This window comes from Hippocampus guttulatus, chromosome 17 (assembly GCF_054856545.1).
Source record: "Hippocampus guttulatus isolate MCC_2025c chromosome 17, RoL_Hgut_1.0, whole genome shotgun sequence".
Taxonomy (NCBI): Eukaryota; Metazoa; Chordata; class Actinopteri; order Syngnathiformes; family Syngnathidae; genus Hippocampus; species Hippocampus guttulatus.
The window spans coordinates 7,919,029-7,937,339 of NC_141277.1; the positions used below are offsets into that span (position 1 = coordinate 7,919,029).

At 44.4% G+C, this 18,311-nt stretch overlaps 2 protein-coding genes across 4 annotated transcripts in view; one reads left to right on the forward strand and one right to left on the reverse strand.

Annotated features, from left to right (window-relative positions):
* Window positions 1–262: 262 nt before the first annotated feature.
* Window positions 263–924, reverse strand: uqcr10 (ubiquinol-cytochrome c reductase, complex III subunit X). Its single transcript, XM_086135138.1, has 2 exons — window positions 756–924; window positions 263–575 (listed from the first exon to the last, which is right to left on the reverse strand). The coding sequence occupies exons 1-2, from the start codon at window positions 894–896 to the stop codon at window positions 528–530; spliced, it is 189 nt and encodes a 62-aa protein (XP_085991264.1). The 5' UTR covers window positions 897–924; the 3' UTR covers window positions 263–527.
* A 533-nt stretch (window positions 925–1,457) lies between these two features.
* The window catches only part of ap3b1a (adaptor related protein complex 3 subunit beta 1a), a 28,346-nt gene continuing 11,492 nt past the window's right edge, over window positions 1,458–18,311 (forward strand). Inside the window, exons 1-22 of one of the 3 annotated variants that reach the window (XM_086134868.1) lie at window positions 1,458–1,767; window positions 4,421–4,496; window positions 4,588–4,662; window positions 4,891–4,986; window positions 5,135–5,295; window positions 5,731–5,797; window positions 8,331–8,513; window positions 9,606–9,761; window positions 10,968–11,065; window positions 11,137–11,191; window positions 11,262–11,333; window positions 11,402–11,464; window positions 11,529–11,661; window positions 11,934–12,043; window positions 12,126–12,302; window positions 12,410–12,596; window positions 12,690–12,820; window positions 13,604–13,766; window positions 13,890–14,085; window positions 15,875–16,019; window positions 16,123–16,171; window positions 16,415–16,521. In XM_086134868.1, coding sequence (XP_085990994.1) covers window positions 1,640–1,767; window positions 4,421–4,496; window positions 4,588–4,662; window positions 4,891–4,986; window positions 5,135–5,295; window positions 5,731–5,797; window positions 8,331–8,513; window positions 9,606–9,761; window positions 10,968–11,065; window positions 11,137–11,191; window positions 11,262–11,333; window positions 11,402–11,464; window positions 11,529–11,661; window positions 11,934–12,043; window positions 12,126–12,302; window positions 12,410–12,596; window positions 12,690–12,820; window positions 13,604–13,766; window positions 13,890–14,085; window positions 15,875–16,019; window positions 16,123–16,171; window positions 16,415–16,521 — 2,628 coding nt within the window. In that variant the 5' untranslated portion in view covers window positions 1,458–1,639. Of the gene's footprint in view, window positions 1,768–3,195; window positions 3,551–4,420; window positions 4,497–4,587; window positions 4,663–4,890; window positions 4,987–5,134; window positions 5,296–5,730; window positions 5,798–8,330; window positions 8,514–9,605; window positions 9,762–10,967; window positions 11,066–11,136; window positions 11,192–11,261; window positions 11,334–11,401; window positions 11,465–11,528; window positions 11,662–11,933; window positions 12,044–12,125; window positions 12,303–12,409; window positions 12,821–13,603; window positions 13,767–13,889; window positions 14,086–15,874; window positions 16,020–16,122; window positions 16,172–16,414; window positions 16,522–18,311 lie in introns of those variants that run through there. The other 2 variants (XM_086134869.1, XM_086134867.1) reach the window with 2 other exon arrangements.

The following is an 18,311-nucleotide window of genomic DNA, read 5'->3' on the forward strand; positions in this document are numbered from 1 at the left end:
AAAAAAAATCATTTGAATGACTCTTGTTTAAAAAAATTGTGTGGGTCACTTGAATCTCAAGGGACCACAGGCCTACAATACACACTAAGTGCATTTGAAAGTAAGGTCAGACGGCAAGATCTTCCTTATTTCCCGATAGTTGTCATGAGATTTTAGGCAGTGTGCACTGATTTTTCCAAGATATGCGGCATGGCTCAACATAGGGTGGGAAAGATGGAAATAAGTACAGTAATATTATTGGAAGGAAAAAACAATAGACCAATCCGTTAAGACGTCAACATTTAATTTAATCATTTACAATACGTGAGAGTGACAATAAAGGCAGAACATATGACAGGAATCGGGAGAATGAAATGCCAGGGGTCCACTGCATCACCTTCGTAGGGTCTGGTCAAACTTTGGAGTCAGTTTGAAGCACATTGAGTCCGTCTTTGCTGTTGTTTGTTTCGGTGGGTGAATGAGTGAGTGGAGTCCAAACAGGCAGGATGACAAGCTTCAACTTGAGCCAGTGGAAACGGGCGTCCCCATTATTCTTCCTTGGTCTCGTAGTTATGTTTGATGTGCTTCCATAATTTCTAACAAAAACACAAGATCAGTTTAATGATGAGAAAATAATACACAATTTGATGACCCTAAGTAGGTTCAAATTAGCGGTAGCGGCCAAGTTAGCTTAGCTAGCACCGAGAAGTACTTCGTCCTCTGCCTATGCAAGGTCAGGATAGAAGCAGAATTTCCGCATCAATAAAGTGTCTTACCCCGCGATTCATTTGCTCAAAGATCGCGTCGCCACCTTGGTCGAATATTCGCTCGAAAAAGACAGCCCCAACCATGATGGTTATGGCGAAAGTGGACGTTCTCCTGAAGAGCAGATTGTACACGGACTTTGCAAGCGCCATGTCGAGTGGAGTTGGTGGGTATGCGCATGCGCGGCGACTCACTACCACCTCCGTCATCGAGAGGGCCCCCGTGAGTGAAGCCAGAAGGCAGCCCAAATTTCAATTTAGTCATTCCATTAAAATGTATTTAAATTTCGAGATCCAGTACAGTGTTAAACGAAACCTAAATCGAACCAGTTAGGAAATTGCACGTTTCTTGAAAAGTGAAATATTGTAACCAAGGTTACATTTAAAGGGACATCGACTGAAAAACAAAAGAATTTACAGGCATTACGTGTTCCTGTTTGAAGATAGGCTACACTATTTGATAGAAATGTTCATCATGATCTTTTTTTTTTTTAAGAAAGAAAAGTATTTTCTCAAAGTGAAGATGTGTCACATGCTTCTCCTCGCGGCAGTGTTTTGAGGGAGTAAAGCACACTGAGCATAGAAACACATTTCAAAGAGCGCCTCCCACGCCACAACACAATGGACAACCTGTTCTAATCTACAGTAGTCTATGTTTGCCTCTCTCGAAACCTGTCATGTGACACCAGCTCCAATACTTCCGGTACTGAATGTTAAAAAAAAAGTTGGAGGAAAATCTCAACAGAAGTTTGCCCGCGTCTTATTAAAGTTCTGTGACGGGTGCCACGCCGACAAACACGACACTTTAGTGGGCCTTCGGCGGGGAAAGTGGGAGTTTATTCTTTTTATTTTTAATTCAAATTTCTGTGGGATAGGGAGTGGACAAAGTTTGGAAGATGTCGACGACAGCGTTGTACAACGACCAAGGTGGAGGAGCGGAGACTGCGGTGGAGGCTGGCCAGGAGAGCACGGCCACGGCGGGGGCCGGGTCCGCCTTCGGACTCTTCAGCGCTGACTTTAAAAAGTGAGGCCACTTTATTATTATTGTTTCATGACTACTTTGACCAATGCTAAGCTACGTATGCCACGTTGACGTGTCCTCAGCGCAGGCGAACTGTGGTAGCTAGCTACAATGATGGCCAGTGACAGTTAGCCACTAAATTTGGGTCAAAATGTCAGATTTAGCCACCCCCCGTTTCTCGCGAGGGCTGCGGTCCGCTCCCGCCTGCAATCAGCGACATACAGCACTTTTAAGCATGCCTTTTTAAATTGTAACCGTGAGCAGATTTTAACTTTTCAAAACACACGTTTTGAAATAATACATAAGTGTTCCTGTGGATCCTTAAAAAGCACGAAATGGCAATGAATCATGAATCTAAAAACAAGGCCTCAATTGCCATTAGAATGTCTGAAGTTTATCTTTCAAAGTCTTCAAAAATGTGTTCACACGTGCTAGGTAGGATTTTCTGACTGTGAACTTGTATTGAGGAGATTTACCTTCTTAATTAAAAATGATTCACAGACTGACTTGTTATCACGCAGTTCCAACAGCGGCACCAACAAAACGTGACATGGTTTTAGTCGAGACACTTTAAGGGCAATTTTATAGTGCAAGATCATTGGAATGGACACTGGTCCTAAAAAGAACATTGGCCTTACTTGTTTCGTCATGGAAAGTCTTGCTTTGGGTTAATAAAGGTTGAGAAACATCTGAATGTTGAGAACATTAAAGATTTCGGGCGTCATTTCAGCCAGTTTCCAGCAGAGGGTAATGGTCTGTTACAAAGATTTCAACAGTCCACATTACAGCAGCTTCTCGGATCTTGTGTTTAGCTCGAGTTGGGTGGCAGTGAGGAATGTCACACATTGTTGTACACATTGGTGCCTCCAACTCGGAAGTATGTGTCACATTTTCACTTGTTTTAGAAGATTTTGTTTTTAAATATAATTTTTAGGTTGTTTTTCCAGATACCGGATACACATAGGAAAGCTTTTTTTTTTTTTTTTTTTGCAGATGAGATAAAAATGAACAAAATATTTTAGGCAAGATTTTGGGGTAGGAAAACAGATCCCGGATGTTTTTTGTATATCGATGGGAACCACAAGGAAAATATTTTTGGATGTTAACTGCAATTGTGAAATGACGGAGACCAAACAATTTCTATGGCTTCTGGGTATCAGAATTAAAATGGCAGGCGACATTTTTTTTGGGGATGTTTTTCCAGATACCAAAAATGCGAAAACAAATGAATGAATGATGTTTTTCACATATCTGAAACTTAAACGAGTGAACCCAATGAGATGTTTATGGCCATAAGACATTGATTCAGGAGGCAAAGTCACGGAGATCACATGCTCCCGGCTGTTCCCTGACATTCTTCATGTTATCCGTCACGTCAAACACACTGCTAGGTGACTAAAAAAGTTGCCCACCGTCCAGAGTAGTTAAGCCGGGGAATGAACATGGTGACTAGGGGAGGATGGTCCTGGAAAAACATGTCGTCTGTTAGCAGAAGAATGACACGCTGTTAGCGAGCTGACTCAGTCTTGCGACTTAATTTGCCAAAGTCAAGAGGAAGAAGGCAAGCGGCGAGTGTGCAAACAAAGTCGACCGGTCGCCCCAGAGAGCAGCGGCGAGGAGAGCGTCTCACTATGGACGCACGCTTGTTGACTTTCCGCTCGGAGGCAGCCGTGGCCGTCAGGTCGGCCATGGTGTCGGCTGAGCACCTGCAGCTGTCCTTGAAGTCCGAGCTGAGCCAGGAAGAACGCACCCTGACGCTTTCAGCCAACAAGTCGCTTAGAGATGGGTATGATGGCACGGATGAGATCTGAGGACCTTGACTTGTCCAGTCTGGAGTTTAATTTTCATTTTTCGTGTATGGTAGAGTGTCACCAAAGCTGTTGTTGGTTTTTGGATTGCTGAAATACCAAGGCATTAATTTTGGGGTGTTTTGGGGAGAACTAAAATTAAATAAAATTCTTGATGTTTGCTGACATCAAATTCTTAACAAGTAAAAAAAAAATCATTCAAATTATGGAAACTATTTCAAAAAGTTGTCGTGTTTTACAGTTTACTAAAAGATGGAATCAAATGTTGTTTTGTGTATGTTTGTCAGCCATCCAAAACCCAAAGATCTGAAAACCGAGACACTAAAGTAACTGTACATATATATTTTTTCTCATATTGCTGAAATGTGAAGAAAATAATTTGGGATATTCTTCAGATATCGGAAACACGATGAACATTTTTAAAAATACTTTTGCAGAACTGAAATATTAAGATTAATGATGTTTGTTGCTGTTGGGAGACCTGAAACATTTTTTAAAAATGTAGTTTTTTTTTGTTGTTGTACGAAACACAACATTTTAAAATCCCATTTATGAAAACTGTGATTGCTGAATTTTTCGGATTTGGTATTTGGACATTGTGTTGGGAATGATGAGCACAACAAATGTCTGTGTACTGGTACACAATGCGACTGCAGTTTTTGCATTAGTTCAAGAATGAGCTGCTCCAGCAAGTGAGTGATTAATTCCACTTGTGTTTTTTTTTTCTTTCCAAAGTTGGCCTGTTGACACAATCATCGCCCTTGTGGACCTTTCACACGCGACCTGAATATCTTTAACAAGCCAAAGTGCCGTTGTTATCACAATTCATCTTGCTTTGTGCCCTTCAGGAATGAAGACCTAAAAGAAATGCTGGAGAGCAACAAGGAGTCGCTCAAACTGGAGGCCATGAAGAGAGTCGTCGGGGTGAGTGTGCAGTGTCCCTGGATTCCATACAGATGTTATTCACTTGAAAGCATCTTGTGAACACAACTGTATGTTTTTTTTTTCTCCACAGCTGATTGCCAAAGGAAAAAATGCGTCGGAGCTGTTTCCCGCCGTGGTGAAGAACGTGGCGAGTAAGAATATCGAGGTATGACTCTATCGTCTGTTTCCATGTCTGCGCCAAGAAAAAAAGGTTGCTTCACAAAGTAGGCTGCTAGTTCTGAAGTCTTCTGTTAGACCTTCACCTGGAGTGAGTTCAGTCGGCAACTTGATCATTATTCCTCCTGCGCCAGCACCCTCAACATTGTCAGTTCGAGACATGGAGAAAAAAAAAAAGTCTTGTTCTCAAGTCGGTTTTGTTTGTGTCATTTGCCAGCTGAAGAAGCTGGTCTACGTGTATTTGGTGAGATACGCGGAAGAGCAGCAGGACCTCGCCTTGCTTTCCATCAGCACCTTCCAGCGAGCCCTCAAGGTAACGCTTTTCAGCATTCGCTCTTTCTGTAATACCCTTAATTGCCACAAGATGGCACCAATGCCGTAGCCAATAGGAAAGTAGTATCGGGTTTCCAGTAGAAAAAAAAAGACAACTTACAATCAAACGCACACACATTTTGTAACAGGACCCAAACCAACTGATCCGGGCCAGCGCGCTGAGGGTTTTGTCCAGCATCCGCGTCCCCATCATCGTCCCCATCATGATGCTGGCCATTAAGGAGGCGGCGGCCGACCTGTCGCCTTACGTCAGGAAGACGTCTGCCCACGCCATCCAGAAGCTTTACAGGTACCTGCGCGCAACCGTACGTTCACACTTTTAATGCGACCATCTCATTGATGTTGGGCCTACTCTTCGCATCTCCAAAGCAGTATCATGAGTCTGTGCGGAACTTGAGTTTGAGGCTTCCTTTTGCACTGAAGCGTGACAAAAGATCCATATTGAACACAACAGGATGACTCAAATGTATCCCAATTCACAGTTTTCGCTTGTTATTAGTTAAAAAAGACAGTCTTTTTGTCTTGAGGCGGTTTGATGTTGCACGGCTCCCATAGAGTGATGGACGAGGCGGAGTTTAAGACACACTTTAGACAGTTGAGCATTCAACCATATTTGGATAGAAAAGCGTGATGTGCATACCTTCCACAGAAAAAAAACATTGTTGGGGCACTATACTATTTTTGATTTTTTTTTTAATACCTTTTCCACATTTTTGCTCCTCAGCCTCGATCCCGAGCAGAAGGAGCATCTGATTGAAGTGATCGAGAAGCTCCTGAAGGACAAAAGCACGGTGAGTGCGGCCACCAGAGGGCAACCCAGTGAAGCGATTGGCCCCCTGGCCCTTTTGTATCCCTGTGCCACAGTTTGTTCTGGCAGTGCCTCACTTTTTTTATTTTTTTGCGGCCACTTAAATCCACACGTCCTCACGTGCTCCTACTTAAATCCACACGTCCTCACGTGCTCGTGCTTAAATCCACACGTCCTCACGTGCTCGTGCTTAAGCTTTCGTTGAGCTTTACACTTGTGTCACCCCATTTTACATTCATCACGCTCTGAGGTCTTAAAAAAAAATTTAAAAAAAATATTGGAGCTGGTCTCAATGAATGAATGCTTAATTTGTTTGCTTCACTACACTCATGCTCAGAGTTCGGTGATTATGTATTCATAGCATACACTTGTAATTGTACAAACAAATAAAGCAGCTTGGGCCAACTGCTGGGACGGCAAGCTTGGGAGCAGATATATAGCATATTTAGCTGCAGCCCATTAACGAAGACGGATGACTTCTCTGCGCACACGTGAGGCTTGGGAATTGAGCAGGGGGCGACGGGGGGGAGACACCATCATCACACAAGTACTAGCTGCTGCTGATTAATGGCGAAACCCCCTCCTGAATATTTAATAGACATCACAAGTGCGTTTTTATGCCTGTGTATGGTTTTAGAAGTGGCATGACATGATGAGACGGTCAACTTGGTATGCTGTTCTTTTACAAACAGAGCACGCAACAGTACTCGCAGGCAAGCAAATATTGTGAGTGGAATGGTGTCTACTACCGGAGTTTAGTTGAGGACATTCTCTGCCTCTTCTTGCTTTTAATTATGCTGCATCTCTTCCTGCTAAACTCAAGCCTGGCGTGTTGTGGCGCAATGTGGTACTACACTGACATTGTGCAGTTTCAAATTGGGACTTGCCCTAAAAAAAGAAAAAAACCCCCAGAAATGCTGTAAATGATTCTAATTGACATTAGTGGATCGTTCACTTTTATCTGTTTATCAGAAACGCCTGGATATGGTCGTAATTTTAAATGTAAAGGCTACACATTTCTCAGCCCATCGACCCACTATTCCCCATCGCCTTTTGTTGTTATTGCAGTTTATTTCCTTCTCAAGAAGTTGACGCTCTGCGTTGTCTGTGATGAGTTCATTTATAAAAACAACAATAACAAAAAAAAAAAAGCCTGTGGGCACGGTTAGGAACGCTATCAGGTGATCGCCAGGAAACCTGAAGTTGCTGTTGCCTTCTGACATTTACATTTCTAAATGTGCCCGCTTGTTTTGGTGGCTGTGACACACATTGGTAAAGGAGCACGGGTGTGGGCGTGGGGGTTTTGCGGCTGTTTTAAAGACAAAACGGGACAGCGTGATGGGAGTGTCGACGGCAGAGTTCGTGCAGCTGTTTTGGCGTGATGGATCTATTATGTCGCCCATTACAAGATTAAATGATGGATCCCTCCCCACGCTCACCTTCCCAGCCCGCCACTAAATTGAAACCTGAGAAGGAAAGAAGGTGAGGGTTCCCTATGATTAGGGACGAGGTGGGACGGCCATTAATTTAAGAAGGAAGGGATGGATCGTCCGACGCCACGATGTACTATCCATCAAAAAAGAAAAAGGGGGGAGGGGGCAGTGTTGTCTTTACGTCAGCCTAATTAGAATTCATCGCAAACACAGACTCAAGGACGCACTCCTGCCCCTCATATTGTTTGAGGAAATGTTAATAGAAGAGCCATTTACTTAGTGTGTTTTTTTTTCTTTCCCCTTCCCATTACCACCTTATCAACCACACTGACCGTTCTTGACGGCGTGGGAAGTTTACCTTTGAGGTTGGAAGTTGGTACACACTCAACTGATTGCCAGCCAATCGCTGGGCACACAGACAAACAACCATTCACACTCACACATCTAGGGAGAATTTAGAGTGATTCGTCAACCTAGCATGCATCATGTCTTTGAAATGTGGCTGGAAAATGGTGTACCCGGAGAAAACTCAACACAGCACGGGGAAAACATGCAAACGCCACACAGGAGGGCCAGAGCCCGGAATTGAACGCCGGCTGGATCTCTGAAATGTGAGGCAGTCGTGCTAGCAGGTGCCGCTCCGTTTGATATTATTCTTTAAAAATAAAAATAAAAAGAAGGGGAAAAAACCATCAGCTACCATCTGTAGAAAACAAATAGAGAAACAAGCTAGACCAACAAATGGAGCCAAACAAACTAAATTATAGAGTTGTTCTGCTTCCCGGGGAATTGCACATAAATTGCTTTGATTTGTAGGAAAGGTATAATTGATGGATTTTCTTCTCACGCTTGTGAAAATGACTCAATTTAAACTTTGAAACGCTAACATTTTTTTCCCCCCGCAATGATCAACGCTGGTTGCAATCAAAGTTGAAAATACTTTATTTTATTCTTTTTAGCCTTGCAGGCGTAATGAGGTCAGATTTGTTAACAATTGTTTCTATTTCCCCTGAGTGGCTTGACACACTTTGTTGATTTTGTCTAATTGTGGATTTTTTTATTTTTTTCCTTTGTCCTGGCCAGCTTGTGGCGGGTAGCGTGGTGATGGCCTTCGAGGAGGTTTGCCCGGATCGCATCGACCTGATCCACAAGAACTACCGCAAGCTGTGCAACCTGTTGGTGGATGTGGAGGAGTGGGGCCAGGTGGTCATCATCTCCATGCTGACGCGTTACGCCCGCACGCAGTTCATCAGCCCCTGGAAGGAGGTGACTGGTTACACGCCATCTGCACCACGACGTTATTTTCAGAGATTCGGTCAATTCATCCACAGCGCTGTATATTAAAAGTGTGAGAAAATATTTTCTTATTGAGAAAAGTGCAACAACAACCAAATGTTTTCTTTTAGGGGAAGTGCATCATCAATAATAGATTGACGTTTGGGGGTTGAGGGATCGAATAAATCATTTTAGGGAAGTGCGGTAGCAATAGTTTGTTTTAGATTTTTTTTTTTTTTTTTTAAGTGCAGCATTAATTGTTGTCTGTTTAGAAAAGTGCATAGTTTGTTTTTGTGGGGGAGTGAAACATAGCCGTCTTTTTTTTTTGGAAAGTGCAAGAGTCGAGCAATATATTGTCTTAATTTTGGGAATGAGCCACATCATGAGTTCGGATTGTTTTTACAGTGGTGCGCCATCAATATCTTTTAAGAGAGTGCAGCAGAGATCATTTCTTGTTTTGTTCTTAGGAAAGTGCAGCATCAATAGTTTTTTGTTGTTGTTTTTCGGAGAGTGGAATGTTCATTGTCTTCTTTTCTGGAAAGTGCTACATCACCACTCTGTTTTTGGGCAGTGCAACAAAACAAACAATAGATTTTTGGAGGAAAGTGCCACATCCGGAGTTTCTATTCTTTTTGGGGGAGAGCTATGTCAATTGTTTGTCGTTTTACAAAAGTGCAACACGGCATCAAAGGATAATCATGAGTCTTTTGTGGGACTGCCACATCAGATTAGTGTTTTATCAAGAGTTTCTTCTTTTTTGGAATGTGCCAGGGGAAAAAAAATGTTTGTAAGCAGTTAAGTTTGACATACTGCCGAAAGCACTCTGCTCGCTATGGCATTCATCAGCCAGAGACTGAGATTCACTGTGTATGTTTATAAAAATTAGCGTGTGGCGAGGCCCTGAGGCTAGTTCCACTTCCTTGTACTCTTACGTTTCTACCTTCGACATTGGAAATGTGTTTTATCGAACCAAGTTTGGACACCTTCCGAAATTCAGTTGCATTCTTTAAACAAAGGATTTATCAGCGACAATTGTTGATATTAAGTGCCTTTGTGTGTTTGACTTGTCACGGCGGCGGCCAGGGTGCCGTGTTTGTGGAAAACGACGACAAGACCTTCTACGACTCGGACTCTGAGGAGAAAAAAGATCTGGCGGAAGAAAAACCTTACATGATGGACCCTGACCACCGGCTGCTGCTCCGCAACACCAAGCCGCTGCTGCAGAGCCGCAACACGGCAGTGAGTTGGCAGTCCTTTTTTCGCCAAGTTGTTTCTTTGGCGCTTCCAGATAAAATGTACTGGTAGACAAAAACAAAAGAGAAAATAATTCCGTGTTGGAACACCAAAAGGTTCAACCCAAGCAGATTATTTTATCTCAAAAGAAAGTCTGTGAGTTTATTGCTCACATAGCATAAAGACGGAAATTAGCAGAGATGTTAAGAGTCAGTATAAACCTTCAACCAACTGCTACTTTACCACATGGAATACCAACACACACATAGCATGCAACATTACTCATGCGTATATTCTTCTCTCCGCGTAGTGTGAAAACCCCCCACAAATGTTTGTTTAAAAAAATGTGTGCAAACAATTAACCTGTGACAAAAGTCACCCCACACGACTTGTGCTTCCAAATCCACGCAGAGACAAACACACTTCTCAGCAATGATGTATTCCTGGGCTGCCATTTTGTCTAAACACAAAGGCACATGGACAAACCGGTAGCTGTCACGAGATGGCCGCACACGTCGAGCGCTTCTCCATCACGCGGCAGCCTCAAGGTCTCCTCGCCGCTTCCCAATGATTAAAAATGGGACAAGCACTGCGGTTTTCTTTTTTTTTCTTCGTTTTTCTTCCCCGGTGCGGCGGTGAAAAAGCAGCCACCGTCTCCATCTTTGTTGATGCCTTTACACGCAAACCCACACACACACAGTATGTGCACGTGTCCCGTCAAGCACTGCAAATTTAGCATCAACACTTGTTTTAATGCAAATTCTCGTTTTGTTCCTTTTATTTCATTTTTTACACTCAGTGCACATATATTTTCATGTGATCTCTATCCATATTGCTGTCGTTTAGGGGTGTATAGGTTTGCGAGAAAGCCTTTCTTTTTGAGAAACTGCATCAATAGTTTTTTTATAAATGTAAATATATTTTTTGAGTTTTCTTTTTGGGAAAGTTAATCTGTAGTTTTCTTTTTAGGGAAGCTCAACCTTTAGATTGCCTTTTTGTTGGGAATTTGCAACGTCAGTTGTTTTCTTTTTGAGAATGTGCAACATCAATAGTTTGTCATTAACTCATTCACTCCCAAAGACGTTTTTAAACGTCTTTTCAGACTTGGTCCAGAATTGGCTGGTACTGAATGAGTTCACAAACAAACAGAAAAAAACCCCATTGCAGTAAAAGTGCGAGCGACACGGGACTAAGTGTTTGCTGTGCTTTGAGGTGGTGATGGCAGTGGCTCAGCTTTACTGGCACCTGGCGCCCAAACAGGAAGTCAACATGGTGACTAAGTCTCTGGTGCGCCTGCTGAGGAGCCACAGGTAAACATTTGAGCGCAGCTTGTCCACCCTCGATCGCCGGTTATTGATCGCTGCTCTGTCGTGTGCCGCAGAGAGGTGCAGTACGTGGTTCTCCAGAACATCGCCACCATGTCAATTCAGAGGAAGGTAAGTGCCATTCAAACCCAAGGCCACTTTTGTCGTTTTTCTTTTTCTACTGATTTTTCAATGCAAACAGGGGATGTTTGAGCCCTTCATGAAGAGCTTCTACGTCCGATCCACAGACACTACGCACATCAAAACACTGAAGGTATGATCCGCATCGGCAATATCTTTATGCAGTGAATGCCGTTGGATCCCAAACTATTGTTTTTGTAGCTGGAGATCCTGACCAACCTGGCGAATGAGGCCAACATCTCCACCATCCTGAGAGAGTTCCAGGTTTGCGCTTCTCGTAGACAGTTTTTGGACGGGCGGCAGACCTTGACTTTGATTGTCTGAGCAGACGTACGTGAAGAGCCAGGACAAAGCCTTTGCGGCAGCCACCATCCAGGCCATCGGACGATGCGCCACCAACATCGCCGAGGTGACCGACACCTGCCTCAACGGTCTGGTGCTGCTGCTGTCCAACAGAGATGGTAAAACGGCCACTGTTCTTCTTCCTCTCATCATTCTCCTCATTCTTACGCTTTCATTTCTTCGGCGGTTTTAATAGCAACTTGCAAATGTTTTTGATACATATGAGGTCATACTGCAATTGCAGTTATAATTGACAGGGGTGATTAATTGGTAAGAATTTAGTCATTCTGATTCCAATATCGATCATTATGAGAACCAAAGGTCGCCGCCTCCAAATTTCTTTGACACGTAAGAAATCATGTTGTTATATTGCCTGCGGCGTTGTGTGCAGAGGGCGTGGTGGCCGAGAGCGTGGTGGTCATCCGGAAGTTGCTGTTGACCCAGCCCACCCAACACAGCGAGATCATCAAGCATATGGCCAAGCTCTTTGACAAAATCACAGTAAGATGCCATGCGGATGTGATTTATTTAATCCATGTGCAATGAGACGTGCTGCTCAATCCTCCCGGCTGGACTCCCGCAGGTGCCCATGGCTCGCGCCAGCATCCTGTGGCTCATGGGCGAGTACTGCGAGCGCGTGCCCAAGATTGCGCCCGACGTGCTGCGCAAGATTGCCAAAACATTCACAGCGGAGGAGGACATTGTCAAGCTGCAGGCCGTCAACCTGGCGGCCAAACTCTACCTCACCAACTCCAAGCAGGTATGTGGATGTCAAGCACAGAACAAAAGAATGTGTGCCTTTGTAAAAAAAAAAAAAAAAAAAAAAAAAAAAAAAAATGGTGGTGGGCGGGGGGATTTCTTCTCTAGACCAAGCTGCTGACCCAATACATCCTCAACCTGGGCAAGTACGACCAGAACTACGATATCCGGGATCGCACCCGCTTTATACGACAGCTGATCGTGCCCAGCTGCAAGAGCGGCGCCCTCAACAAGTACGCCCGCCGCATCCTTTTGGCACCCAAGCCCGCCCCCATACTCCATTCGGCATTCAAAGGTACTTTGCACAAACGGATCTGCGTGACGAGTGCTGACCGCCCATTTTACAATGATGATTTTGTCTGTTTTTCTTGCGCTGCCGCTTTTTCAGATCGAGATCGTTTCCAACTGGGCACGCTCTCTCACAGCCTCAACAGCAAAGCCACCGGATACCAGGAGCTGTCGGACTGGCCCGCAGTGGCACCCGACCAGTCTGTGAGAAACGTGGAGGTCATTGAGCCAGTAAGTTACTGGTCCCACAAATCACACCCCACCCCCACCCCAAAAAATTATCTATATTTCTTTTATGCAGGAAAATTACCTGTATGACAAAATTAAAGTAATAAATAAAAATATTTGGATGAACATTTAATTTTATTTTCTCTTCTAATTAAATAATATATTTCAAACTATTCGCATGCAAAAGAAAACTCTTTTGTATTTAAAATCGTACATTTACGTACATTAGAAATGATTCAACGTACTTTTCTCAAGACACGCTAATTAAAAAAGGTTTTTATTTGTTCACTGGTTTCAGTTTAATTTCACTTATAAAAATAAATACAAACTATTCAATATAACAATGAAAATATCCTCTGGCCTCATTTTTCAGTTTTGTTTTCACAGTACATGATAACCTGCTGACACACTTTGATCGCGAATAGTTAAAATCTGTGAATAATTGCCGCTCCTTGTCATTGCCATGTTAAAAATATTGTTGTAAATGCAAAATATCAACTCAATAACCAGAGATGGTTTCAAAAGACAGCCTTGACTTCTGTCCTTTCCTTCACCATTTCAACATGGGTTCCCCTCCCAAAGACGAAGGAAAATGTAAATTCACAAATGGCGAATCGTGAATGTGCAGGCTTCCCCCCCAAAAATTGTCTTCCTGGATGGTTTCTTCTGGAGCCCGTCTCTGCGTCAAACTAATGGGGCCTGGATTACCTGTTCCGCCCCAAATCTTTTTCCATGTTCGCAAGAATGTTGAATGGGATCAAATGTTCTTCCTTCTGCGATGTTCAGGTGAAGGAATGGGCGCCGCTCGTCGGGAAGACCAAGTCGGCCCAATCGGATGACAAGTTCTACTCTGATGAGGACAAAGACAAAAAGGACGACGCCTCTGGCAGCAGCGACGACGACGACGGCAGCAGCAGCAGTAGCAGCAACAGCAGCAGCAGCAGTGAAGGTTCGTGTCACAACTCAGTTTACTACAATACAAATTATGCGATCTACACTCTTGTTGTTCATAGCTGTTAATTAAACATTTGCGACATGGTGCATATAACGTGGCGATTTTCTGGTTGCACAGCGTCAGAGTCTGGAAGCAGCAGTGACGAAGAGGATGAGAGCAGTGATGAGTCCGATAAGAGCTCCACTGGCTCAGAGAAAAGTTCCGGCGAATCGGAAAAGAGCCCTCACGAATCCGAACAGAAGAAAAAGAAAATGACGAAGAAAAAGACCAAGAAAGCCCAGGCGGAGAAACGCCAGCAAAACACATCTGACAGGTACTCCAAAAGCCCAAGTGTACTTTAAAGTGAGTAGAGGCAAAAAAAAAAGCTAAGATGTTCTTTTGCTTCCTTTTCGCCTTCACATTGACTCGGCTTTTGCAAAGAATAAAGAATATATGCCTGCGAGTAGAGTTATATTAGTCTCCTGTGTGTGTTGCAACACTGTTTGTGTTCATAAATCTGTCGTAACATTGATGCTAAGCGGCTGTGCGTGAGACAAAGTCGGCTGATTGTTGTGAAGTTCGCTGTAAACCGAGGTGGGCTGTGAAAATACCCGCTAATCTGTTTCAACAATATGGACACTGAATGAGGATATGAAAGCGACCTCACCGACGTACTTCCAGATTTTCGCCTTTATTACACTAGCGGGTGAACTTTTTTGTTTCAAATTGTTTGCCGGGGTGCGAATGCTGAACTGTGACATAGGGGAGGTCCACTGTACATGTCCCATTGACACAGAATGGAGCTACAAAGACCACCTGGCAATTTCACCGCTTAGTTGGTCAAAACTGAAACTCCTTTAACACTGTCAAGAAGAAGAAAAAAATGCCCCTACACGAGTCCCATTAAGGAGCTAATCAAGCAGAATGGTCCTCCACCAGCGTGGGCCACGTTTACACGGCTAATGACTTGTGATTGGTCACCTAGCAGCCCGGTGTTAGCAAAACGTAGTCGTCGACTCATTACGGCGCTCTTTTCAAATTCACATCCTTCACACAAAGTGGCAGCCAATGCCCGCGCTCTGCCTGCCCCCGTTTTTGCCATTTGCCGGCGTAATTAGCGCCGCTGCCACACGCACGTGATAATTAGCCCCCCCAACAAACACGGCATCATGCCCTCATTACGGCCCAGTCGTTCCGGGCCCAGCCTAATCAGGCCCGCCGTGATTTATATGACTTTTTCCTGTTCGCCTCAAATGGAATCTGTAGGCCAAACGAATACTGGCTTTTCATCATGGCCCAAGTTAGACAGTCGGTTAGCGTCACAATTTCCCCCATTAATTTAACAGCCAAAAGTAGCGGGCGGGCGCAGCGGAGTAAACACTCATTATCGGGACAAATTGAAGAGACACGGAGCCAGCCAATGAGACGGGACGGCGGTGGAGAAATGTAACATTAAATTAGCTTGGCAAAGGCATTGATCGTTTTGTTTTTCTGACCTACTTTGCATTTCGCCAGAAATTCCCGTTAAGTTCATTGCGTCGAGTGCCTACGTTGCGAAGCCGCGCGCAATTGGTGAAAATCCCCAGTGTACTGTATCGTCATGCCTTGTGTATGCACTCTCGGGATAGGTTTCCTGTCAAACTAAACGTCAACCAAAAGTTGATTTGAAACAATTTCATCAAGTCTGTGTAGCTTAATGGTAACAAATGATGCAAAACACCATTGGATGGACTAACAAAAATTAGCATCCATATTGCAGTAACTAAATATCCAGCAAATGATATTCAAGCAACACACGTAGAATATAACACTTGCAAGCATATCTTCACGCTCTGTGAAGAACAATTAGTTATTTCTTTAGTATACACGGTTACGGGAAGAATTATAACGGCACTTTGTTTCTTTATCTTGTTCGTTTTAGTTCCCTGTCCAACTTAAAGGTGAACTATAGTGTGCTATTTTTCTTTGTTTCATTTGCAAGGTTAGAACTGATAAATGCCATCTGCATTGTTTCAATTTTCACTGACTTTTATTTCTCCATGACACATGCCTTAAAATGTCAGCAATCCGGAAAGATTAGGAAAACGTGATGCCACGTTTGACGCTCTTCTTTTGTCTTCCAGCGACTCTGATAAAGATAGTGACGAGCCCATGCAGGAAGGTAGCAGCTCGTCGGGCGAAAGCTCCTCGTCAGAGTCTGTTTCGGACTTGGACTCTGTTTCTGCCGCGAAGCAACAGAGGAAGAACAACCTCCAGCCCAAACCCAAGGTAACGCTTTATAGTGATGCCTTTTAGCCTGCAACCACTTATTTTTTACACTGTAGCTTTCTATGCTAACTTGGCCAATCTGAGTCTATTCACTCTGGTATAGATGGAAAGCACGCCCGAGAAGGAAGTCTCCTTGCTGGATCTCGACGACTGTGAGTTCACTAAGTTGCAGTAAAATGTGCTAAAGTTTTGCAGCTCAAATCTGCTGTTCCAGCCTTCTATTATCATTAGAAAGGCAGTATTCCTTCAAGCTGTTTCTATTCATTCTTTGAATGGTCATAACTAAATGGAGGAAGTGAGCTAGTCTGCTAGCAAAGGGGAGAAAATAGTTACACACAAAAATGTGTGATCTCCCCCAAAACTTAGTAGTCCATGTCATGTGGTTTTTCTTTCAGTTCTCCCAGCGCCCACAAAAACAACCAACTCCTCGGTGCTCTCCTCCAGTTTGCTGTCTGACCTGGAGGGACTTTCGCTCTCTGCCGTCTCCGTCACCACCACGCCGGTGAGCACGTGTGTGTGTTCGTTTCTTTGTGTGTTGGTGTTTGATTGTGGCCTTGAGTATGTGTGTTTATTCAAGTTTTTTTTTCCTGTCCATGTGCATTTTTACGCATTTGATGATGTGCGCGTGCGCGTGTTGGCGCATTATACAAAGTGTCAGGCAGCACTTCCTGCATCAAGGTGTGCTGAGAGTCTGTTGTTCGTGGCGGAGGCAGTGAAATGAGCTTCTCTTTCCCGGCGGAATGTTTTTACTCCCGAAGCCGACGTATTGACCTTTTCTGACGCCTTCTATTTATGGCCCGTCAGGATGCCTCCCTCGCTGCGCCTGTCTCGCCTGCACCCTTGAACTCTATTTCGCTCGGTGGGCCTTCTTCCCGCACGCCAAGCCATGCGTTGCCCTCCATCTCTCTGTTGCCCCCCCCCCCCCCACCTCCCGCGTGTCCTTTTTGTGTATATCTGATGGTCGACCTTTCCCGCTGTCTCTCGGCCTCCGTGTGTACTTTGTATCCCGTCGCCTGCTCCCGTAAGGGTCCAGATCATTCTTCCTATTTCCCAGGCGTCAGCCGTGTGTATTTTCTACCTCAGAGCCTTCCTCCAAACCAGGCTTTCCCCACCTGTAGTGAAAGAGGCACACCACCAAACAAAATTTTTAAAAAAGTGTCCAGTCAATACCACAATGGGCAAGTACTGATACCAGGTATCAGTAATCTTTGTATATTTTAGTGTTGACGAACTAAATCTGTACAGTGTAACTAAATGTCAAGCGCACTGCAATGTTGTCTTTGTACAGACGAAGTTTATGCTTTAATGACGTGGGCGTGTTCGTCCGCACCGCCTTTCCCAGCTCGCCGGGTGACTCTGACTTTCCCTGCCCGCCCGTCACTCAGCATGATTGACAGCCGCTCTCTGCCTGCCAAGCAGGTGAAGGCCAGCCGCTAGAAATGCAGATTACAACATCTGATTTAGAGGCAATTCTCTGCATAAATACATGATATGCGCAGCGGGGTAAATAAGTTCACCTTTTGATATGTGCGCGCACACAGTGTGGCCCCGGTGTCATTTCTATTTCTGCGCAATCTGCCCACAGAGGCGGCGACCGAGTCTCAGCTGAGCGCTCGAGTCCTTTTAGAGAATTACTGCATGGTTATCAAAGGCATTTAGATTAACCTCGGTCACTGCCTTTGACCCGTGCCACCCTCCCCCACTCTCTCGCATTCGCCAGCTCCCCTCTAATAACATTTTGACATTAGAATCTCTCACCGACGCCTCCTTAAATCCCAAGCGTAGCCGCGGACCTCTTCCAGCGCCGATCCTGATCGTGTTTCATTCATAATTAGCCGGCCGGAGCGACCACTGGGGGGGAAATTGAACTGTCAGTGGCATTTGACCCCATCTCGCCCAGAAGAAGGCCATCATAATTTGTTCATTTGCTGTCCCATCAGGCCACCCTGCCCCCCGCCACCCGGCACGGGCGCCCCCAGTTCCCTGCTGACTCGTAATTAGACGTGAGCTCGGAGAGCAAACCTCTCGCCGCCATTCAAACGGCGCCAGATTGACTCTTGCCAAGGATGGGGGGGAAAAAAATGGAAATAGCTTATCGGCTGACTTTGAGAAATGATTGGGTCTTGCATAATTTCTTTTGAAACATTCACAATAAACACAGTGGTGCCTTCAGATTAGGGTTGCCAAGGTTAGTCAGTTTGTCATGATCAAAACTGCCGAGAATTAATTTTATAATTGACATTGTTGATGATAGAAGCTTTGTTTTCCTTTCAAAAATTGTCTTGCCTCCCA